A 25,420-nucleotide genomic window follows, 5' to 3' on the forward strand; every position below is an offset into this window, starting at 1 on the left:
AAGACCATATTAAACAGTCTTTCAATTTTAAAACAGAATGAACTGAGGCTCACGATAAAACAAATTATATTAGACACAACAGTGCAATCAAACATGTTCAAGGATACTTGATTAAAAAAAATAAATTCAAGAATTGAGAAATAGAACAGACTCAGTATTTTTATAAAAATTAAATACTTTGAAAAAAAGATTTAAAAACAGTAACAAAACCAATAGAATATAACACACCTCAAAATCTCTACTACTATTGCGTCTCTGACGAGATCTTTGTTTTGAGAGTTCTTTGAGTTTCTGGAATTGTTCTCGCTTTCTTGCAGCTAAAGTTTTTTCAGGTGTTTTTGGCTCCATCTCTACTGAAGAACATTCATCTTCAACCACTCTACGTGGACGTTTAACACCTACTTTTCGAACTAGGATATCACTGCTGTCACTCTCATCACTGTCGTACATAACAGAGGAGATCCTTTTTCTCTTCCCTCGCTTGATGTGTTCTTCTTCTAAATCCTCCTCTATTATCTGTCCAGTGTGTTTGTTGAGATCGTCATCCTCTTGACTGGAATGCTTTTCATGATCTGGTGAGTCAGTACTTCTAGGTTTGTTTTTGTTATTTTCTTCTTCATATGTTGAACGGTTGCCAGTGTTCATGAGATGCTCACAGTCACTACTACCTTCACTTTCAACTTCAATTAATCTAAGTTTTCTTTCATTTTCAGGCTTTTTATTACTATCGAACCCCTTGTTACTATCAAGTTCTTCATCGCTGTCAAGCTCTTCATCACTGTCAAGGTCTTCATCACTATTAAGGTCTTCATCACTATCAAATAACTGTGAAATACTACTTCTTTTAGTCCGCCTCCAATCAACTCGAGATTTCTGCTCATGCTCTTGAGTTTTAGAATTTTTCCTTGTTTCGTGTCTTCTAACATGTACCATTTTCACTTAAGCTTCTACAAAATAAAGTTATTAGGAATATAATAATGATAACCAGATCACAACAATGAATGCATTTATGGTAAACTATATTTATTTGGTGTTATAAAATGGTTTACAACAGTATAAATCACATAAAATATCTGAGTGAAGATGGTAGAACAGTTATTCAACAAATAATTTATTGAACAGCTATGAAAAAACTGTAATGAACATCAATTGTTAATTATATCTTGCGTTGAAAGGGATGCACAGAAAAACCGTGGTCCTGTTCTCCAGAAGATTATCATCCATGGGTAGAACATACAAAGATATAATAAGAAAAATGCAAGGTATTCATTTGGTCCAAATGAGAGATAAAAATAACTGCAATAAAATTATAAAGATGCAGGAAGAACAGTATAGCAAATGCTTCACTGAAGATTTAATTGCACAGATATGATCTGATAGACTTCTGAAGGACTGGTTATATTTCCACAAAAAGAATGACAGAAAAAGGGATTTCAGGCAGGTAAAAATGGTAAGGTCAAAACTCTGGCACTGAGAGAGAACATGGTATGTTAAATAAGTGCAACTGAAAGGCTTTATGCTGGAAAAAAGAGAGACAATTATAGAAAAACAGGGTGGGGTTACCAGAGTCATTCATCCTTAGGCAAAGGATTCTAAACAGAAATGACATGAATTATAACATAAAGGGTCAAAAATTTATAGGAAGAAAGTTATAAAGTACTAGCTGACAAAAGATAGCAGTGCAAAACTAAGAGATCACCTATCTACTAAGACAGCAGCTTCTATATACTTTAGTAAAATGGCAATGGCTTTAAACCACTCAAAGTTAAAGACAGAATATAATCCAATAAAAAACATTAACAATCCAAAATTGGGTGAAAAAATAAAGTTTCATGGTGAAGCAGGGCATGATATTGGGAAGAAAATAAATACTGTAAGTTTCTGGTTCAGAAAAGGGTGAACCCCACTAAAATTGCCACAAGTATATAATAAAGGAACAATTAGAGATAAGTAATGTAACTAGAAAAACAGTTAACACATATGAACTTTTGTAGTTGCTAAGGAAAATAGACATATGATCACAATGTAATGAAACTGACCTCATAATACATGTATAAGAACTTCAGTACTCTACTGAGTGCTATCTCCTTCAAAGAAATCACCTTATGTGGCTAATTATTCCAATATTTACACTATGGCATAAAATATTCTTGGAGATTTCTATAAAACTTAGTATCAGAAAATATATAAAAATATGAAAAGAACCACGCTCCATTTTTTATCCCAAAGAGTGGTTTAAATACCCATTTTGTTCATTTGTCTCAGTTATAAGGGACTATTAGCAGCTTCCAAAAATGAAATCCAACTTCAAAACTTGAACATTAATTACCATTACAGATATATTTTTTAAATATGCTGTAACTTTGAAGGTAAATCCAAAAACAGAATGCCAAAATATTTTGAGCAACGGCAGTATCACTGAATCAAGTTTATACCTTTCCAAGATGATTCCTTTTTTGGACAGGCAGGGGTATAAGTGGGAGAAATACCACTCATTTGACTGTACAAATTGTTATGTTTAAAGGCAACGTGACAGTTTCTAAAATGGTCATATCTCATATAAAATCAGCATAGTGGTTTCTAAGATCATACAGCAGAAATTTATAGTGTAGGCTGAAATGTGACTTTTTTTTAATGTTTATTTTTGAGAGAGACAGAGACAGAATGCGAGTGGGTTAGGGGCAGAGAGAGAGGGAGACACAGAATCCGAAGCAGGCTCCAGGCTCCAAGATGTCAGCACAGAGCCCAACGTGGGGCTTGAACTCAGGAGCTGTGAGATCATGACCTGAGCCGAAGTTGGATGCTCAACCGACTGAGCCACCCAGGCGCCCCTGAAATGTGATCTTATGATAGTAACCACTACAAGATAGATCGAGCATTGTAACAGCAATCTAACAAATTTTAGTCAGCAGACAAAATATTGTTAGTTGAAATTACACTTGGATTGCAAATTACAGAAGGCTTATATTAAAAATCAGCCAAGATGAGAATTGTGTGTAGTTAAAATTATCTTAAAAATCTCTATATTCCTCTTGAAACTATATATCATACTGCTTCACAGCAGGTCCATCCAGTTTCTTCTCCTGGTTATAAACAGATTACTATTATTGGTGTTTTGTGTGTGTGTGTGTGTGTGTGTGTGTGTGTGTGTGTGTGTGTTTAAGCACCAAACTGGGCAGCTTATACTGTGAAGCCATATAGTACAAATAAGTTTTTTTTTTAAGCACATAGAGCTAAATTTGCATAAACCATGCATGTGCATTACACTGTAATGTCTTTCTAATAAATCTGAACTGGGTGAAGGAATGAGAAAACATTTATGAAAACAAATGACAAATATGGCTTCAGTAGATACACTAAAGCAACTGTGAACAGTAGGAACATTAAATGAAAGATGATTCTTTAATATGCAAAAGCAGTTTCATGTACATTAGATGGTTATCTCACAAAACTATACCATGTCAAAAGACATTTATCATGTCAATAGGTGGCTTCTACAACAGCAGTAGAAATGATTAACAATGTGACACTGTAAAAGTATCTGATTGCATATGGTTAAGCTATTAAAAACTCTTATATGTATAGTAATTTTTCAGCGCATTTTCATGTTTTTAAATCCTGACAATGATCCCAGAAGGAAGATATTATCTACGTTCAGTTATAAATATCAAAGCCAAATACGCAGAGTTCAAATGACTTACCGAAGATCATACAGCTTGTTAGTGACAGAGCAGGGATTAGAAACCAGTTCTCCTGATTTCCTGTCCAGTGCTACACAATGACTGCTGCCAATATTATATTTGTACAAGGTGGTAAAAACCATGCCTTTAAAAAGTCATTATTTTATCTCTCATTCATGCTAAATTTTAGTTTCATAAAAGAATCACCAAAATAGTTTAGAGTTTACAAACATGCTTTTTAAAAAAACTATTTTTTTAAACAGTTTTTTTTAAATGGTAACAGAATTTTAGTGCACGTGAGTTAGGCCAGTAACTTCTGGAAATTGGCCATCCATATAGGCAAGAAAAGAATGTGTAAAAGAAATGAAAATTTGTGACTTCCCTCTACCATCTTATTGATGACATTGATCACAAAATTTAAGGATTCCCCATTGAGTCCAAAAGTAAAAATTTCAAAAAGTCAGTTTCTAAGGAGAAAAAAAAATTATTTTGGAAAACTGCAGTATTGAATATTTGAAGAAACAAATTTTATTTAAATAAATCAAGTCTCATGTGGCCAACTGCCAAACTTCCAGGGTCTCTCCTCATATTTCAAAATTGCTGTCACTGAAAAAGAAGATAATTTAAATGTGCTTGGCTTCTCTTTTAAAATTATGAATACTTTTACAATGTTAGCTGGGGAGGGAAGAATGATGACAGAGGGAAAGGGTGAATGAACTGAACCTGAGGAGAGAAATGAGAAGGTGAAGCTAGATTGATGAAAATGACATCTCTTGGGTCATCAGAATTCACTCAAAAAAAAAAAAAAAAAAAAAAAGAATCCATGCAATGGATGTAATTTCTTTATATGCTGAGTATACACTCAATTTCTTGAAATGAGAATTTAATCAAGCTTCTTTAATAATACCTTACCTTTAGGCAAAGAGAAAAACAAAGAAACTCCAAACAGAAAGCATTAAATAAATGAAGATCAATACGATCACATCTTTGTGCTTCTGTGTGAATTATCACACAAAAGGCATATACAAAAACCAAAAAAAAAGCATATACATAGCTTATGCAGTCTGCCAAAGAATACAGATTAAAGGTAAAAATCCATATTGTTGTCTCTCACACAGTCATTCTACAACTCAAAGGTACTTGATGATGCTACTTGAATTTCTCATCAAAGGAAATATCGTGTAGCCTAGGCTTTAAGGTTAATTCATCCTGAAGAAAAGATTCATTCTAGGAATCATTTGCCCTGTCAGGTGACAGTTTACATTTTTAAGGTTTGAAGAGCAATGGAACCCCAGGCATTACTTGAAATTTCGCCAGAAGGGATGCATTCCTATTTGTAAAACAACACCCCTCTCTGACATTTCCTTTTATATGATAGTTTGGAGAGAAAACCTTAAAGAGGCCAAAGAAATGGTTATTGAATGCCAGCACAGGCTTGGAGCGTGGCGCTACTAAAAGAAATCAACACGGCCTCTGCTTCCACGGACTCACAACCTGATGAAATTACTGGGAATACCAGTATAAGCCGGCATAATACATGACTTAAGGGCTACAGTGTTATAATTCTGATTACGTTCTTTTCACATTGCTGTGGATACATTTATCACAGCTCTTCCACTGGTAGAAAACAGGGCAGCACAACATGACAAATAAGAAATGGAAAGATAACAGAGAGAGAAAGATAATTCCCCCCTTTAGAATCACGAGCCAATGCTCCACAATTTCGCAGAGTGAATCCTGCCAGTTTCGCATCCGGGACAACTACAGTATTCATTAAAATCTTTAACACTGAAGGTGGTTCTCTAACTCCAGCAGGGATGGGTGGCAGAGGAAGGATCCTCTCTGCAGTTTACACCAGAGTCATTTTCCGGATTACAAACCTGGCTCTTTGACGGGACGCAGGTAGCCAGCGCAGCACGCCTACAAGTCCGCTACTCTGCCTCGGGCAGAGGGGCACGGTAGCTGGGAAACCGTACCCTTAGACCGAGCTTCACGATGACGTGCGCGGGACGACACAAACCCCCAGGCCCTAGGGGAGCTCCGCAACCCAGAAAACCAACAAGGGTCTGGAAAGGCCAGAAACCCGCGAAACCACCACTCCAGCTCCTCACTACCAGTCCCGCCCACTTCCCCACCGCGGAAGAAACAAACACCGGGCCCACTGCAGCTCAGCCCAGGGGGGCAGGGAGTGCAGAAAGACGCAGAAGAGGCTAGTCCTACCCACCCGGACAGCGCCCGCGGGAATTTTTTTCTCCCGCCTGCCGGGAGGCGCGGCTTCCCCGGCTCAGTTAATAAGCCATCAGCAGCCTGAGCGAGAGCGAGTCCCCGCCCCGAGCTGGCCCTGCACCGCCCCCGCGCCCTCACCTTTCAAAGCTCCTCCGCCTCTGCCTCCGCCTTTGCCTCCGCCCCAGGTACCCTCTCCAGACTAGCCACGCTCCTCCTCCTTCCGGGGACCAGGGGAAGTCCCGCCTCTGGGAGGAGCAGGGGGCGGAGCCGGCGGCGGGAGGGGGCATCTTCCGGGAGCGCGTGCTGGGGGAGGAGCGGTCGCCGCGCGTTAGTCAGGGATCGGTGCGGGTCCTGGTTCCAATTGAGGTGGGGAGAGGGGCCCGGCGGGCTGTGAGGGGCCGGGAGGACTGTCCAAGCTAAGCCCAGCGCGGGGAAGTGTGGCTTGCGGTGGAAGGGGTTGGCTGCTGGGGAAGCAATCAAACGTAGCCGTTCCCTTGGGGAAAGGGGCTAGTCCCCGACTCCGTGGCTCTTCCGCTCTCTGCTGTAACTTTGGGGTGTGGCAGGGGCTAGTGACGGACGTGTTTACCCTGGATCAGGGCTTGAAGGAGGTTTGTGGTCACGATGGAGTTATAGTCTTTATCGCGGCCACTGGGGGAATAAAACAAATGTTTGTAATCCGGATTATCCGCGGTGACTTGGGGCCTCCTCTACTGCCCATCTAAGTTAAAGGCCTGTTCCCTCAAACTTCCTTCCCTCTCACCTTCCTCTGCCGTCTCATTGCCGGCTAAGCCCGTCCAGGGACGGGGTCAGGGTCACCAGGTTCCTGGTAAGGTTGAAAGACTGAGGCTGTAAGACTGCTCAAGTGGGTCTGTGTGAAAGAAGGAAGGATTTTGTAGATTGTTTCAGTGTGAGTGTGGGGCAAGGGCCTGAGTCCCACAGCCTCAGCATGTCTGGAAAACGGAAGCGGGTGGTGTTAACTATTAAAGATAAGCTTGATATAATAAAAAAACTTGAAGACGGAGGTTCTTCCAAACAACTGGCAGTGATTTATGGGATTGGTGAGACAACAGTTCGGGATATAAGAAAAAATAAGGAAAAGATTATAACTTATGCAAGCAGTTCTGATTCCACAAGTCTTCTTGCCAAGAGGAAATCTATGAAGCCATCTATGTATGAGGAACTGGATAGAGCAATGCTAGAATGGTTCAACCAGCAAAGAGCAAAAGGGAATCCCATATCTGGACCAATTTGTGCAAAAAGGGCAGAGTTCTTTTTTTATGCTTTGGGCATGGATGGTGATTTTAACCCCTCTGCTGGTTGGTTAACTCGTTTTAAGCAGCGGCACAGCATTAGAGAGATTAACATTAGAAATGAAAGATTAAATGGAGATGAGACTGCTGTGGAAGATTTTTGTAACAACTTCCGAGACTTTATTGAACGAGAGAACTTACAGCCTGAACAAATCTACAATGCTGATGAAACTGGACTCTTTTGGAAATGCCTACCTTCCAGGACTTCTGTGATCAAAGGTAAATGCACTGTCTCAGGGCACAAGTCAATTGAAGAAAGAGTCACTATCATGTGTTGTGCCAATGCAACAGGTTTACATAAACTGAAACTTTGTGTTGTGGGGAAAGCAAAGAAACCTCGCTCTTTCAAGTCAACTGACACCTCAAACCTGCCAGTCTCTTATTTCAGCCAAAAAGGTGCATGGATGGATCTTTCCATTTTCCGACAGTGGTTTGATAAGATCTTTGTGCCACAAGTTCGAGAGTACTTAAGATCTAAAGGCCTACAGGAAAAGGCTGTGCTCTTGTTGGATAATTCACCAACACATCCAAATGAAAATGTCCTAAGGTCAGACGATGGCCAAATATTTGCTAAGTATTTACCACCTAATGTGGCTTCATTGATCCAGCCCTCAGATCAGGGAGTCATAGCGACAATGAAGAGAAATTATCGTGCAGGTCTTCTTCAGAACAACTTGGAAGAAGGTAATGACCTGAAATCATTCTGGAAGAAGCTAACTCTGCTAGATGCACTTTATGAAATAGCAATGGCATGGAATTTAGTAAAGCCAGTTACCATTAGCAGAGCATGGAAGAAGATTCTTCCTACCATAGAGGAGAAAGAAGGCTTGGACTTTGATGAAGAAGATGTTTCTGTGGCTACCGTGGCCACCATTTTACAACATACCAAAGGATTGGAAAATGTGACTACTGAGAACATTGAAAAATGGCTTGAAGTGGACAGTACTGAACCAGGCTATGAAGTGTTAACTGACAGCGAAATCATCAGAAGAGCACAAGGCCAGACAGATGAATCTAGTGAAAATGAGGAGGAGGAAATAGAACTGATTCCAGAGAGGCATATTAATCATGCAGCTGCTCTCCAATGGACTGAAAACTTATTGGATTATCTAGAACAGCAAGGTGATATGATTCTGCCCGATAAACTGGTGATACGTAAACTTCGAGCCACCATCAGAAATAAACAGAAGATGACAAATTCAAGTCAATAATGGCATTTCATTGTTACCATTGTTTTGGTAATTGTGTTTGTAACTCAGTCTCTGCAGTATGGCTTACTTTTCTTTGTGTTCTCAATTCTCAGACACAGTCCTATGAAATAGAGATACAAAAATGTATCTGAAGTGGCTCGAGGATTATGTGTTTTGCATCCTGTGTCTCTTCCTTTATTTGTACAGATAACTGGAAGCTGATTCTGTATAGATACAAATTACCTATACACATGTAGACCTGCAATTATCCCTTCTATTACAGTGGCATTTCCTAAAACTTCTAACAAAAATTATAGACAACAGAACAGATTGAGCACTTTCCTGAAATCTATAGTTCGGTTTATGAGGGCTGCCACAGTAATCTTACTTTGTGATGACATCTTAAATGGTTATGTTTTTTGTATCTGTATACACTGACAGAATGAGAAATACCTATATTTTAGATTTCGGGGTGATCTGTAATAATTTAAAGTGAAGTCCAATATGAGGAATCTGATCTATGAATTATAAAAATAACTTAGACATCATACTTTTATTCTCTTGCGTTTGTTTAGGTAGCAAGAGGGGGAGAGTTTTCTCGAAGTAAATATAGGAATTGATTACTAAATTAGAAAACTACTTGAAAGTTGATATATAAAAGAGATATTCTGATCTATTTGTAGAAAACTGTGAATTAAAAATTTGGGGAACTTTAGGTTATTTATGAAAAGGGAATAAATAGGCTTGTTTTAATTGGGTCTTATGAATTGGGTAATTATTTATTCATGTAATTATAGTACAGATTTTGTAATGTTACATGTGGTGGTATGAACTCCCACCTTATATGTGGGGAGAATCTTGGGAATTTATGTTTTTTTTTACTGTGTACTTGGAAATGTCTAGTTTGAAAAAGTTTATCATGCCTTTCCTTTTTATTTGATATGAAAAGAAAAAGAAATGAAAGAATAAATTTTGTTATTATTTTTAACAAGCCATAGGTTGAGACCTGTTTTATGAAGAAAGCAGAAATAATTACGGAAAGTAATTTTAAGGAATTTTAAGGAATTTCATGACTTACTCTTTTGACAGTTGTAAAAAGGTATTTATTCCAGAATCCATTAGCAAAATTAAGTCAGAATTTTGCTATATTTGCTTAGTAAATTTAATGTTTATTCAACACATTGAAAAGACTTTACACGTATGAATATTGGTTTAATTTGTAATTTAAAAGCAATGTGAGTCACCATATTATTTCATGCTTTGGCCCGTAAAAAATAAAATGTCCTCTCTCAGTTATTTTTTTAAAGGTTTAACTTTTTTATTAAAATATTTTGCATTTTATAGTGCCTTTCTTAGAATTCTAAGACTTCAAAGAGATTTAGCTTTCCCTAATTTCTGTTATCTTCATGATATATGTCCAGATTTTTTAAAAAAGACTTCTGTGATTAGAACTGTTTAAAAATTATTGCATGAATTGCCTCAGTGCACAGAGGAAAAAAAGCATCAGAAGTTAACATACATCTTGAATTAGATAATTATACATTCTGCTATAAATTAAATTGTATATAAAAGAATTTTTCATTTTTCTAACATGAAAATATGTATAAAAGCTTCTTGGAATTTCTGTCTGGGTTTGTTCAATTTTTAAAATTAATCTTGTCAGTGAAATTCAGCTGTATCATTGCCACCTAGTGGTAAAATTAACATTACTGTTAAGCTGTGTGGTTCTAAATTTTAATATCTAGTAAAAGGTTCACTGTTTTGTGGCCTTGAGTGTGAATCTTGTGACTTTTGTCTAGCCTGTGAGAGACTGCTATTGTTTTTTAGATTTATACCTATTTGCTCTTTTCCAAAAGCTGGCAACATGGGTAGGCTACAGTTTGTTTTAGACCCTTTTATCCTTAAACATAAGTATAAAATCTCCCCATTACTGAATATCATGTTATGTTCTAAACAATGTACTTGTATAACCCTCAAATTATGGTGGACATACTGTTGCTCAGCTCATACTCTTAATTGCTGAAAATCACTTGGCTACAGGTAAGAATTTAAACCCAGGTATTTGATGACAAAGCCTCCACTTGTACTGTCCAACCTAGGCTAACCTCTTAACCTTTCCAGTCTTTAAATTGTATTTCTTGCCACCAACCTCCCTCCAGACCTGTAACGGATGTCTGAATTTACTTCTCTATTTTCCAGTGCACTTGTGGCAGCAACTGACCTTTCCTTTACTCTTTCATGAGGTTAGTCTTCCTCTTTCACTACTCTGTAACTTTATTTCTGTTTATCTCCAACCTAATAGCATTTGAACTTGGATCATCTGTCTTTTGATTTCAGGTTAGCCATGCTCACTAAGGAGCCTTTCTCACTTAATTTAAAATCCACCATTGGGAAAATAAATAGCTCTTGCAAACATTTCTCTTTAGTTCATGAGACAATCTCAAAGAAATTCGAGGTGTGGGCACAGTATTATACCAACATAGAAATCTTACTGGACCAGAGATACTGGAAACTGCTACTATCAAAACCACATGAGTATGTATGCACTCAGAGCCATACAGATCAAAGGGGGAGACATGAGATGATATGGGGAAAGAAGGAAGGATAGGTTGAAATTCAAGAGGAGTTGGTTAGAGAAGGAAAAAAAGGAAATGTGGGCTAAAGTGAGGTGTATTTTGTAATGATGTGTATTGCAGCATCATAGTCCCAGGCTTAGTAGTGTGTGCAGCTCATTCATAGATGGTCCCTGAAATCTCTGCTTTTCTTTTTTTATAGAATGTTAAAAAGTCAGTGCCAAGTTAAATGCATGTGATCAGTAGTTGGGAATGGTTAGTGGATGATGACAGAAGCTATTTGGGTACTTCCTGTATGTGCTCCAAAGTCATCAATACTTAGTTCCCAATTCCTCTTCCCTTAATGTACTGTGTGTTTAGCTTTCTCATTCTCCACTAAGAAATTAGCCACAGACTTAGTTTTCTTACTGGTCTTGCCAGGTTTTCCCCTTGATGAGTCTTGATACAACAACAGTTCTCAGAAAACCAACCTGTACATTAAAGTGTTTCTTTAAACCTGTACTCCTAGTAGCCAAGAATTCTGTGGGAGTAGCTTTACCTGTAGGTATTGATAAAGTAAATTAGGAACTTGCTTTTTATGAGAGATTTGGACTTTTGGTGGGTGGTTGGTGAGTGAAGTAGAATTCTTTGCCAGGTTTAAATTTAGTGAATCAAAAATTGGTAGAGTCTTAGTATGTGCGTAAGACTACTGGGGGTGGTGGGTTTAGGAAAATATAAGAGGATGAATGGTTCTTGTCCTTAAAGATCTTGAAATTAATGTGGGAAAATGGTATTTGAGAAACAAAACAATACAAACCTATCTGTTTCGATTGTAATCTCATATAAAACAGCCAACATGATGTGATAGGGACTGTTGAAGGAGACCATCATGATTTATTTTACTTACTCATTTCTTCACTGGCTTGTTCTTTGTATACCCTCTACATTTTAAGCTTTTCTTTGTTCTTGTTTTTTTACTGATTCTGAGTGACTTTATCCATTTCCTTTTCCTGCATGCTTATGACCCCAAATCTACTTCCAGTCACTGTTTTCAGAAGTCCAGATCTGTATCTTCAGTTGAGAAGCAGGATTTAAGTTTGGAAGGGAAATTAAAATTGTTGCTTTGCTTCCCCACTGTAGTAAACTCTATTAGCATTCTAATGTCAGAGCTACCTAGGTGGGCTAAGGAGCTAAAATAATTTTTTTATCGAATGCTAAACAAAGCTCATCTTCCTTGGTCTGAAATAGCAAAATAGGTCATTATTTTCTTATCTCTGTCCTCTTAGTTAGCCTTTCCTGATATACACACATGCCTTTGCTTCTGACCATTTGGTCCCACAGGCAGCCGTAGTAGTTTCTGTTTCTGGTATCCTGGTTGCTAGTCAAGTATCAAAATTAGTTTATCATGTTCCAACCCCTCACCTCCTTAAAAGACCATCATTTGTACTCTTTACACCAACTTTATTCCTTAGAAATGTACTCTGTCTTCTCCATTTTAGGCAGCTGGCAACTTCACACAGTAACTAGTCTCATGCAATTAGAAGTTGGGTGTGAAAGAATGCCCAAGGGTGAGCAGTCACTGGGGACACCTAATGTGAGAACTTGTATCTGTAAGGCCTTAGAGTCCATGAGACTTGTAGTATATTGTCAAATGGTTTTTGTGATTTGTGTCTGTTAATACTATAAGATCAAGGATCAATGCTTTGCAGAGTAGTAGACATTCAGCAAACGTGTACTCAGCAAACCCTAAATGTATACTTTCTGTGCATAAGATGTGTCCTAGGCAATGTATGGGATACATGGATAAGACTATCCACTTCAAGAGATTTACAATAGAGAGAAAGATGCAGAAAAAGGAGTGAATTAAGTGTTACAATGCTGATGGAACGCAAAGGCAGGACTCATCAATTCTGATGTGACATAAAGAAGCACAATCTGATAGGAGGAGTGGAGTTGTAACAATTGAGTTGGTCTTAAAAAGTAACTGAAATTTGCATTTCCCTGTTGTCTTCAGCCTGTGCCAAATGTGCTCCTGCCACATCATCCCCACTTGAGAACACTGCTATAGAGCTACAAGATTATAGGTATTTGGTCTGCTGTTCAAATTATTGAAGGTAATATTTACAGAATATTTTTTACCACTATTCCAAATTACCCAGCCTCTGGTGGTTATTTTTCTGATGCCTGCTTCCTGATCACAAATGTAATGCCACATACTTGAGATTTTTATCACAGCAGCACCCCACTTCAAGGTACCCATTCCACTATTGATCAGGGTAACTCAAGCTGATGAAACAAACCTCAGAATTTTGGAGACTTATAATAAATCTTTTTCAGCAGTTTTATGATGATAAAGGACTTGGTTGGAATATAACTTTAAATAGTGATTCACAGATTTAGGCTCCTTCCATCTTGTGATTTTGCATTTGCTAGACTCTTGCAATCTCCTGAATCTAGTCAACAGATGGGAAAAGAGAGAACAAAGAATATACACTGCTTCTTAGAAACTTCCTTTCTCAAAAGTGAAATACATTATTTCAGTTCACATTCTAATGATGAGAATTAATCACCCGGCCCTACCTTGGTATAGGCAATGCTGGAGAATGACTCTAGCTAGGCAGCTGCTTCCTAGAGACCACCTTGTACTATGGAAGGGGAAAGCACACATTTAGTGAATAGCCCTTTCTTAAACAAAAAACAAGCATTTCTTATAGAATCATGTAAGGAAGTTTTAAAAAGAATATCAGTGTATGAGTCCAACTCCAAGAGGATCTGATTTAGTTCATCTAGGGTGGCTATAGTGTTTGTTTTGTTAGTTTTAAAGTTTCCACATATCTCTCAGTATGCGGCTAAGGTTGAGAACCATAAGATTAGGAATTTGCGAGGTGCAGAGAAGATGTGGAGACAAGAGAATAACAGGTTCCTCTGATTGACTATGAGGTCAAGACTATATATCAAGACAAAGTAATGAGGAAGCTACATAAATAAGCAAAAGCATGTATATGCACCTGTATGTCTTTGTTGGGGTTAACTATGATATCAGAGGAGAAAATATGGAACTTGGAAGCAGAAGACCAATATTTAAGTCCCAGATTTATCATTTTTCAGTTCTAGAATTTCTAGTTGCTTGTTTTTCATAAGTACCTATTCTTTCATATAGACAATAATCTGTTATTTAAGTGTATTAATTTTACTTATTTGAAAATTACAGTTTGAATTCTCTACAGTCTCTGACCCTTCCCTAACCTTTACTGAGTTTGTAGTCTTTCATGGAGTTGGTACTATTCCAACACTTGGACATTGTTAATTGTGCATTCCTTATGCAGCTGAGATTGCCTGAAACAGTATGGTCTCTGCTTAGACAGCACATATTATGGGAAGTATAGAAACATATGTTAAAGTTTGGTTGGAGCCACTGATAGAATATGCAATGGACATTATAACCTGTCAGATGGAGAACTTGGGAGCTTGTTTTCTTTGGACTTCTCTTCCCAGCTTTCACCATTTCATTATATGGAACACAGTTTTCTCCTGCATAATTTATGGTCCTCCAAAAGTTTACCTTCTTATTTTTAGGATGGCTATACTTTCTTCTTTTAATATTTTATGTATCTTTTTCTATAATGTATGTGATTGATATAAGAATAAAGCAGGGATGCCGGGACGGCTCAGTCAGTTAAGCATCTGACTTCGGCTCACGTCATGATCTCATAGTTCATGGGTTCGAGCCCCACATCAGGCTCTGCTGACAGCTCAGAGCCTGGAGTCTGCTTCAGATTCTGTGTCTCCCTCTCTCTCTGGCCCTCCTCTGTTTGCACTCTGTCTCTCAAAAATTAATAAATGTTAAAAAAAATTTTTTTAAAAAGATAAAGCACCCAATATCTCCATTTATCCTGATATCAGAAGTCCTGGCAGCATGATCTTGGGTGAGTCTCTAAGTCTCTCTGAGTCTCATTATCTCTAAAATGGGGATAATAATTCAGACTGTTAGGAAGAATAAATAAAATAATGGAGAATACTTTGTGAATGAATGCTAGTTTTTATATTATTAATAGGAAGGATTAAAGGACCAGAGGCATCATAGATGATAAGAGTGAGAGAGTAAGTTAATTGAAACAGTAGGAGTTTGTGGTTGAAGGGAAGGATAATAAAGATCAAGATTTGCAACTTTAGGTATTCACAATGTGTTGAGGCAATGTATACAAATGGGCTCTGGCATTCCTTTTTCATTGCTCTCTGCTTTCTCTTATCACTATATGATGTGGGGACTAACCCTTTTACTCACATTCTAAATCAGAAGACACTTTTTTTCCCCCCACATTACAGCTGACCCTTGAACAATGGGTTTGAAGTATTTGGGTCCACTTATATGAGAATTGTTTACAGTACTGCAAATGTATTTTATCTTTTAATTTTCTTTTCTCTGTCTTAATTTATTGTAAGAATACACTGTATAATACATATAATATACAAAATATATGTTCATCAGCTGTTTATTGGTAAAGGCTATTAGTAGTTAAGTTTGGGGGAAGTCAAAAGTTATATGTAGATTTTTGACTGTGTGGGGCGTCAGTGCCCCCAAACCTTGCATTTTTCAAAGATCAATTGTATAATTATGAAATATTTGTAGATTCTTACTTTAAGGACAAATCCTGAAGGAGAAAAGGACATTTCAATTAAGTCCTAAAGGTAGTGAAGGAATAAAAAGATCAATTGTGGTTGAAAAGCCCTTTCATGGGACGCCTGGGTGGTTCAGTCGGTTAAGCGGCCAACTTCGGCTCAGGTCATGATCTCGCGGTCCGTGAGTTCGAGCCCCGCGTCGGGCTCTGTGCTGACAGCTCAGAGCCTGGAGCCTGTTTCAAATTCTGTGTCTCCCTCTCTCTGACCCTCCCCCTTTCATGCTCTGTCTCTCTCTGTCTCAAAAATAAATAAACGTTAAAAAAAAAAAAAGAAAAGAAAAGCCCTTTCAGGTATACACACTAAGATTTAATGGAAAAGTTAATAAAGTTTCAAGGAACAGATAAAAAATCTGAAAAGGAGGAAGGGGATATTGAATAGATTAGTGACAAGCATTTGGATAATCGTTTGTCTCTTTCTGAATGAAGGAAATGAAAAATAATAAAACAGGAGTAATAATGATGGCAGATTCGTTTTGAAAACTTATTTAACAAATATGATCACACTGGGATGATTTTAAGTTGAGAGAAGTTTATGGTTTCAGTTTACTACTGAAAAGAAAGCAGTGGGAGTCTTCCTTTTCACTAAAAGCATTTTCACAAAAGATAATAGAAATGATTGGTATTTGATGCCATTCTGGAATTAAAAGAATAAATAGCATTAAGCAGTCAAGTAGCTCTTCCATTCTCCCTTTTTATACATGTCTAAGACCCTGTGTGGATTTGTCTAGTATTATAAATTGACACAAGTAACAGGGATTTGTCTAGCATTAGAAATTGACACAAGTAATGGAATTGTCAGTACATATGTGAGGGGGAACAAGTGCCCAAATTTCATTCTTTTATTTAATAGGGCTTTTCTTGCATAAGGCATGTAAAGAAAAGTCTTTGTTGCAGAGATGTATGAGGGCTCCATGGGAACTGAAAACAAGGCTGCATTTGATCATATAGTTAAACACCACTATTATTTCCTATTTTGATTTAAGTAGGACTAGCTTTTCTTTCTTTCTTTCTTTCTTTCTTTCTTTCTTTCTTTCTTTCTTTTGGTTCTGTGTATTACAGATGTTTTAACAAATGAAATAAAATTGAATGCCATGTGGAAAAATCAGTTATCCAGGAAATAATTTTTAAGCTGTATTTGTGCCCTCATTAGCAGAATTTTCTGTTACCTAATCTTAATAGGAAAAATTATGTTTCATATATTAAACAATCAGATGTCTCTTAAACATTTGCCCCCTTTTAACTTGAGGTCTTTGTTAGTTCCTTTAATGTAACTGTGACATCTTATCTTTTATTATTTGTTCATTTATTCATTCACCTCAAATATTTATCTACCTATGAATGTTTACCTAGTTCATAACCAAAATTTTAAATAATTATCCCCTAATTTCTTCTTGATTTGTGTAATTATTAACTTGAAATTAAATCCTTATATATTTTGTATGTTAGAAAAATGACTAATATTAGGTGGGTATACTACTTCATTGATCAATGAGGTGATGGAGAGAGATACTCAGAAAGATTGATGATTTAAAAAAAAAAACTTTTTAAAATTTTATTGATTTTTTTTTTTGAGAGAGAGAGAAAAAGAGAGAGAGAGAGAGAAACCAAGCACATGAGTGGAGGAGGGGCAGAGAGAGCAGGAGAGAGAGAGAATCCCAAGCAGGCTCCATGCTGTCAGCACAGAGTCTGATGTGGGGCTCAAACTCACAAACTGTGAGATCATGATGTGAGACGAAGTCAAGAGCTGGAGGCTTAGCTGACTGAGCCACCCAGGCGCCCCAGGTTGATGATTTTTGATGAGTTTTAGCATTCAAATTGGTTTTAAAACCAGAATTATTTTGAGATTGTCATTTTGAAATGCATATAACACATAACATTTATTCATTGATTTATATGAGTGATAACAAATATTCTTGTTCACACACAGTTAAGATATTTATTTACAATACCCATTTTATATTACCTAGAGATTATTTGATGGTTTTAAAATAGAAAAAAATTCAAATACAAATAAAAGTAGAAAGTTGAAGAAAAATGTTCAATAATGATTAGACTCTATAAGTATTAAAATATCTACTATAGGAGTTTAATTTTAACTGAGTTTTCATAAAAGCTCTCCCAACATAATGGATATTTTCTTGAATTGCAAAGATGCCTGGTCTTTAATACTTTTTTTGTTTTACTTTTATAGTCATGATAGATGCATTAACAGCTATATATGCTATGGCTTGACAGAGTTGCCTTCTAACCAAGCTATTGTCATCATTCTTGGTTAACTAGCTTGAATATATGAATTTACCCCAATTAGGATATAATTAGGCTAATCCTGATTTGGGTTGACAAAGAGCCTTGCAGGTATTCTAAAGACAAAATTAATTTTCAAGGGTTCAATATATTTCTTATTAGTTCATAACAGTATAAAAAGTTACATAGCATTTTTAAAAAGCATAATACACAAAAGCTTCAAAATAAAAGTAGATGTTCATGACATTTATTTTCTGTTTACCAGATTAGGACACCTTTTCCTAATCTTTAGCATTTAATAACATTTAAAAAAATATACTAAAGGAAAAAAAATCCAAGCATGAATGACTGTGATAAATTCTATCATCTAATGAAATAAAGTTTATTAAAGATGACTGATGGTGTCCTTTTTCCCAAATCTGCTCAACACAAAATGTGTAGGATGGACAAGAATGTGGTTTGTGGGAGCCAATGTAGAAAATGCTTGAATGGTTAAAAATCAACCAGTAATTAACGAAGTGTACATTAACAGTATAATACTTAGTGAATATTTACAGGAGACTTACATATGCCTGACATTGCTCTAAGTACTTGGAACTTAGCAAGAGACAGCTATATATTGTTCTTAGCTCATGGTTACATACAACAAACTATTTTATTTCCCTATGGACCAGCTAACAACAGGGAGTGAGTTTGTGGCTCAATAAAAGGCTTAAATTGGTGCTAGAGTTGTCTCCAGATATAAAGAACTTCCTCTGGAACTAGTAGAGCTAATTAGACTGCCCTTCACTAAACTGTTAGAAGAGGGTCAGTCACTGCATTGGTTGTTGGATGAGATGCCCTTTTCAACTCCAACGCTCCATGATTCTTTTACACTGAAGAGTTGTAGGTAGAGTACTGATCAAATTAGCAAACAGGAATAAAAATACTTTCAGAAGCTTTCATTTATGCATTCAGTGAATATTTACTCGGTGCTAACTATATATCAGACACTGTTTTAACGCTTGGGGATCTAGCTTTTATAGTAAGTATGGTGGGTTTTGGAATGTAAATCTTCCCTTTGATTTCTGTGGTTTCAAAGAACCACATTTTGCCATCAAAATATGCCTAATTATAGAATCTTAAAAAAAAAAAAAAAAAAAGAAATCCAGAAAGAATTAGACAACAAACATAATGAGACAGATAATATGACTCTTTCGATAATGTTTTTTGTTTAAATTGAATTTCATAAGGACTTGTTGTTTCTGGCACTTAGGACAAGATTGACCTTTTCCTCTCATCCATTTATAATTACTAACTGCCTAGTAGTGCACTACTAGGTATTTATCCAAAGGATATGAAAATGCTGATTTGAAGGGGAACATGCACCCGAATATTTATAGCAATATTGACAATAGCCAAATTATGGAAAGAACCCAAATGTCCACCAATTGATGAACGGATAAAGAAGATGTATACACACACACACACACACACACACACACACACACACACACACACAATGGAATATTACTCAACAATCAAAAAGAATGAACTCTTGCTATTTACAGCAATGTAGACAGAACTAGAGTGTATTATATTAAGAGACAAATACATGATTTCACTCATGTGGGATTTAAGAAATACAACAGATGAACATAGGAGAAGGGAAGGCAAAATAAGAAAACAGAGATGGAGACAAACCATAAGAGAATCATAAATACAGAGAACAAGCTGAGGGTTCATGGAGGGGGGATGGGCAGGGGGGATAGGCAAGATGGGTGTTGGGCATTGAGGAGGGCACTCTTTGAGATGAGCACTGGGTGTTATATGAAAGTAGTGAATCACTAGGTTTTACTCTTGAAACCAATATTACACTGTATATTAACTACTTGAATTTAAATAAAAATAAAATTACTATGCTACAATAATAATGTATATCATCCATTGAGCATTTACTATGTGCAAATCACCCTGCTAGATTATTTCCATGTATGTAATTTATTCTTCACAGCAATATTGTGATATGATGCAGGTAGTATAAGTCATAGTAGTGTCTCTTTTACTGAAGAGGAAACAGGCATGGAGAGGCTTACTAACTTACCTAAGGTGAAGTGTCGTAGACTCTAAGTTTAAAGTTCTATTGGCCAGCAAAAGAGTGGATGCTGGATTAAAGCAAGAGATGGCTAATGTCTGGGAAAAGACAAGAGCCTCGAATAAGGGTCCTTGCCCCATATTTATTCAGATCAGAAGGCTTACAAACGTGATGAGTGTGTACAAAGAGACAAACTAGGAACATTAACTTGAGATGTGAGGGAAAGGGGGGGGGGTTTTGAAAATACACAGTATTTGGGGTTTGGGTCAATATAGAACAAAATCCAGGAGCTGGGCAGATGGGTAGATGGTTGTTAACAGCAGACAGGAGGCGCCATGCCTGTTTATCTTTGCCAGCCTAGGGGATGAGACAGACAGGGGGAATAACCTCAGGGTTAACAAGACACCTTTTCTTTTGTTAACCGTCTCCGCTCTGGGCTGCTTTGCCTGCAGCGCAGCGGTCCATAGTCTTCCACCCTGAACATCTAATCTTGTTTATTTCATATACGTATGTATTGGGCACCTTTGCACCATTTCTATTTCGGGACTTTGTCTCTCCCTCTCTAGTTTGGGGGCTCTGCACCCTCTCTCTATTTTGGGTGCCTTTGCAACTCCTTATTCCTGGTGCCTTTGTGCCTCCCTATTCTCGGGGTGTCTTTGCATCCCCCTATTCTTGGAATGCCAATCTGGTTTACCCAAACTCAGGTGTGAGCATTTTATGGCTTTGTATTTCTTTATGCCTTGTTAACCTATTGGTATAAACCCAGGGGATTCCCAAGCTTATCCCCCACAGTGAAGCAGCTAGTAAGAGATGATACAAAAAAACTGTCAAAAAAAAAAAAAAAAGCTGTGTATTGTGCTTATTTTCTATTTGGTATTATTAACCACGTACTATGTAACCTTTCTAGATAAGAGAATCTGTATGCCTTGCATACTGATTCTCATTTGTTATTCTGCAATTTTAATAAATGACAAAAAGAAGTAGACATAATAAGATAGAAGAAGTAAATGGTGGAAGTTCAGAAATGTTTCAACAACACTAACCTGGCTATTCTTTCTGATTTTCCTTCATAGACTCCTCTTCCTATTGAAATTAGAGGTATTTCTTAGCATTCGGTGTAGCAGCTCTACCATGTTCTTCTCCCTTGCAACATAATCCCTGAGTGGCCTTGTTCCTGATATGGATTCTTTTCACTAGTCTAAAGTTTTTTAAATCTCAAGTCTGCAAAGTTTCCAATACAGCCACTTTCCTTTGTGCCATCCAAATCAGTCTAGGTATCCAACAATCTAAGTACATTTGGAGTTTGAATTGTATTTTAAACTTGTAATCATTTTTATCTGTAAAATTAGTATTTACAACCAGAGATGAGATTTAGCTAATTCTCTAATTTTAAGAAAATCTACATAATCTTTATATTTATTGGTTAGTTTGAGTTATCTCAGTGAGGCCATAATAAACTCATTATTAATAAGATAAAACTAACCTCCTATGTCAACATAGATTGCAATTTATGTGAATATGTTTTCTAACAAATATAGTTCCCTAAAACATAGTTTTAATCTCAAGTTTATAAAGCAATATTTGGATTCATTTTTGAACAATTTCAATATTACAGAATTTTGTTTCCCATTTAATAAAACTTTTTTTTTTTTGAGGGAGAGAGAGAGAGAGCATGAGCAGGGGAGGAGCAGAGAGAGAGAGAGACACACATACAGAATCTGAAGCAGGCTCCAGGCTCTGAGCTGTCCGCACAGAGCCTGACACAGGGCTCGAACTCAAGAACCATGCGATCATGACCTGAGATGAAGTCTCATGCTTAACCGACTGAGCCACCCAGGCGCCCCCTATTTTTTTTTTTTTTTGCCATTTTTAAGAAACATCTAAATGAAAACCTCAAATTGTGATGGCACAAATAAGTATCAATTAGTATTTTATGACAACTCATGTAAACCTCTTTTATCTAATTAACAACATGTAAAAATGGTTTGTTGTGAGACTTATATTCTTTAGGATAATAGATTTACATTTGAACTTCTAACGAAAATGCTAATATTAACAGCTTCTGACTCCCTTTAAAATTTTTAGTCAAGGTGCATCAAAGAATTTGTAGATGAGGCTTATGACTATCTTTTGCTCAATGGAGTCAAGCGGAGGAATAGTGAATATCACATTATTTATTGGCTGTAAATGAAAACTAGGAATCAATAGAAAGGATTAAATTATGAGTTGTTATACAACTCACATATGCATTCGTTCATTCATTCATTCATTCTGTTATTTATTTGACAAACATTTAAAAAGTATATGCATAAGGCTAGTTGGGATAGAATATCTTACATAAGATACAGCCCTTGTCAAGGAATTTAGGCTCATAAGTAATGTCTTCAGTATGAAGATCATGTTCACTAGAGTTTTCCACATTGAACAATAGGACCTTGGACCCTATAGTTCATGAAAAGGTCTTGTTAAAATCTGTTAAAACGTACTAAGTATATTAAATGACTAGACCACCTAGATGTATGCACGTTATGCAGAGTTTCCTTTGAAACTAACAGTGTTATAATAGCGCTCCAGTTAATTTCACACAACTACTCTGAATAGTCATTAAACAGTATTAGAACTCGCCAGCCCTGCAGCATTGGGTGACACCTCTCCAGTAAGAGCTCACAGGGAGGAGGAACCATTGCTCTGGTGCTGCGGTCCCACTGCCTGCTTGATGGCTGCAGACCACAGTGGCCTGGAGTGCTTCTACTGCCTGGGCAAGAGGCAGGGCATGTGGGTCCGAGCCCTTCCACGTGGGGAACTTTGTCCTCCCCTCCAGGCCTACGCCCACATGCTCACAGTCAAGGAATGCAGCAACCACTGCAAGTACTGCTTTGCCAGGAAAAAAGGATTGTTCAAATGTGGAAGATACAAGCAGGCATTTTACTGCAACAGGGAGTGTCCGAAAGACACTGTTAGGAAGACGATTGACTTATACACAAGATGGAATGTTCTTGCATGGGTTGTTTTGCGGGGGGCAGGGGTTGCACTGGAATCCCTCAGAGATGGTAAGGCTAACTGCAAGGATTCCGGCCAAACAGAAGATCCACCCAGAAAAAACACTTTCAGAGAAGTTGTTGGCTGTGAAGGAGTTTGAATCACATCTGGATAAATCAGGCAATGAGTAGAAGGACTTAATTCAGGTGACATCGCTGCTCTTCGTCACTTTCCCTCCAAGCACCGCCAGTTCCCTGGCAGTGATAACTTGGTGGTACTCTTTGCACAGTTTCACTGTAATGGCTTTACAACTGAAGAGGCAGAGCTTTCTCATTTGGGATATTTCCCCGGGCAATATTTCCTGAGGTTGCACTGATGAATCATAGTTGTTGCCCCACTGTCATTGTGACCTACAAGGGGATCCTGGCAGAAGTAAGAGCTGTACAGGATATCAACCTGGGAGAGGAGGTTTGTATCAGCTATGTTGACCTCCTGTACCCAACAGAAGACAGGAATGACCCGTGAAGAGAGTCTTACTACTTTACCTGTCAGTGCCAGGAGTATACCACCAAAGACAAGGATAAGGCCAAATTGGAAATCCAGAAGCTCAGCCATTCCCCCAAAGGCAGAAATAATCTCTGACACGATCAGATATGCACGCAATGTCCTGGAGGAGTTCTGGGGGGCCAAGCATTACAAATGCCCTCACGAGCTGCTGAATATCTGTGAGCTCAGCCAGGAGAAGATGAGCTCCGTGTTTGAGGACAGCAATGTGTACATATGGCACATGATGTACCCAGTCATGGGTGTCTGCTTGTATATGCAGGACTGGGAAGGAGCCCTGTGATATGGACAGGAAATCGTTAAACCCTCCAGCAAGCATTCTCCTCTGTATTCCATGGCTTCCATGTGGTTGAAGCTGGGAAGGCCATACAGGGGCCGGGAAACAAAGCTGCTGGAGAGAAAGCAGTGAAGAAGGCCATTGCAATAAGGGAAGGAGCTCTGGCAAAGATTATTTGTACATTAATGATATCAAACAAGAAGTTGAAACTATGCTGTTAGTTTTCATTTAATGCTAGTGCAGAAACCTTCAAGGATTTGAATATTTCAAATCATATACCTCATTCTCTCATTTCTGCAAAATCATTGGAACGAAAACACTTGCTCTTAAACCTTACATGTGGCTTACCTGGAAGTTGGTCTTAATCTTTAATCTTAATACCAAAATAAATTCTGAATGTTTTTTGTCCCCTAAGAGGTATGGCATGGTTTCATGTATTATCATACACTTTGGACAGAGCAAGTTTAAAAAATGAGATTATTTTTTCCTTCATGCCTGAATGATGAAAGAGAATAGAAAAGATAATGGTAAAAAATATATATAAAATACAACATTGTTACCTGGTTTTTTTAATTAATAGATCTTATTTTTAGAGCAGCTCTAGATTAATAGAAAAATTATGCAGAATGTACAGAGTTCTCACATACCATCTTTTCCTACCGTACCCTCCTTACAGTTTATCCAGTTATTAACCTCTTGCTTTAGTGTGGCACATTTGTTATCATCAAGGAACTGATAATGATGCATTATTATCAACTAAGGTCCACAGTTTATTAGGGTTCATTCCTTGTGGTGCACAGTTCTAAGTGTTTTCACAAATGGGTAACACCGTGTCTGCCGTTACAGTGTCGTACAGAATCCTTTCACTGCTGCCCAAATCTGGTGTTCCTTCTTTAATCACTCCCTCTTTTCCTTGCTCTCTCTGAACGCTCGGAGGTCACTGATCTTTTTACTCTCTATTGTTTAGCCTTTTCAGGAATGTTATATAGCTGGAATCATACACTGCAGCATTTACATACTGGCTTATTTACTCAGCAATACGCATTTAATGTTCATGCATGTCTTTCCATGACTTGATAGCTCATTTCTTCTTATCACTGGGTAAAATTCCATTGTATGAATGTACCACAATTTCTACATTGCCCTATTAAAGGACATCTTGATTCCTTCCAATTTTTGGCAATTATGAATAAAGCTGCTATTAACATTTGTATGTAGGTTTTTGAGTGAACATAAAATTTCAACTCATTTAGGTAATTATTTTGGAGTACCACTGCTGAATCATATGGTAAGACTATGGTTAGCTTTGTAAAAAACTGTTAAACTGTTTTCCAAAGTGGTTGTACCATTTTGCATTCCATCAGCCATGAGTGTTTCGCATTTAGCCATTTTAATAGGTATGCAGAGGTCTCATTTTTTAAATTTGCAATTCCCGAGTGATATTTGATGTTGTGCATCTTTTCATAAGCTTATTTGTCATCTATATATCTTATTCGGGAGATGTATGTTTAGATACTTTGCCTACTTTGTAATTGGTTGTTTTCTTATTGTTGGGTTTTAAGAGTTCTTGGTATATTTTGTATACAATTCTTTTATCAGCTTTGTGTTTTGTAAATATTTTCTGTGGCTTTTCATTTCTTAACAG

At 37.3% G+C, this 25,420-nt stretch overlaps 1 protein-coding gene, 1 long non-coding RNA gene and 1 pseudogene across 10 annotated transcripts in view; 2 read left to right on the plus strand and 1 right to left on the minus strand.

Moving 5' to 3' along the window:
• The window catches only part of CCDC82 (coiled-coil domain containing 82), a 34,303-nt gene extending 28,114 nt beyond the window's left edge, over window positions 1-6,189 (minus strand). For 3 of the 6 annotated variants that reach the window (XM_027040074.2, XM_053203835.1, XM_027040075.2), the window contains exons 1-2: window positions 6,045-6,189; window positions 229-947 (exon numbers count right to left, since the gene is read on the minus strand). In XM_027040074.2, the coding sequence (XP_026895875.1) occupies window positions 229-933 (705 nt within the window). In that variant the 5' untranslated portion in view covers window positions 934-947; window positions 6,045-6,189. Of the gene's footprint in view, window positions 1-228; window positions 948-3,701; window positions 5,701-5,904; window positions 5,929-6,044 lie in introns of those variants that run through there. The other 3 variants (XM_027040071.2, XM_027040070.2, XM_027040072.2) reach the window with 3 other exon arrangements.
• The window catches only part of LOC113593808 (uncharacterized), a 56,780-nt gene continuing 37,317 nt past the window's right edge, over window positions 5,958-25,420 (plus strand). For 3 of the 4 annotated variants that reach the window (XR_008290546.1, XR_003414174.2, XR_008290545.1), the window contains exons 1-2: window positions 5,958-6,091; window positions 12,973-13,072. This is a non-coding gene — a long non-coding RNA (uncharacterized LOC113593808). Of the gene's footprint in view, window positions 6,273-12,972; window positions 13,073-25,420 lie in introns of all 4 variants that reach the window. The other variant, XR_008290547.1, reaches the window with a different exon arrangement.
• Window positions 21,620-25,126, plus strand: LOC106970762 (N-lysine methyltransferase SMYD2-like; annotated as a pseudogene).

Source organism: Acinonyx jubatus, chromosome D1 (assembly GCF_027475565.1).
Source record: "Acinonyx jubatus isolate Ajub_Pintada_27869175 chromosome D1, VMU_Ajub_asm_v1.0, whole genome shotgun sequence".
Classification (NCBI taxonomy): Eukaryota; Metazoa; Chordata; class Mammalia; order Carnivora; family Felidae; genus Acinonyx; species Acinonyx jubatus.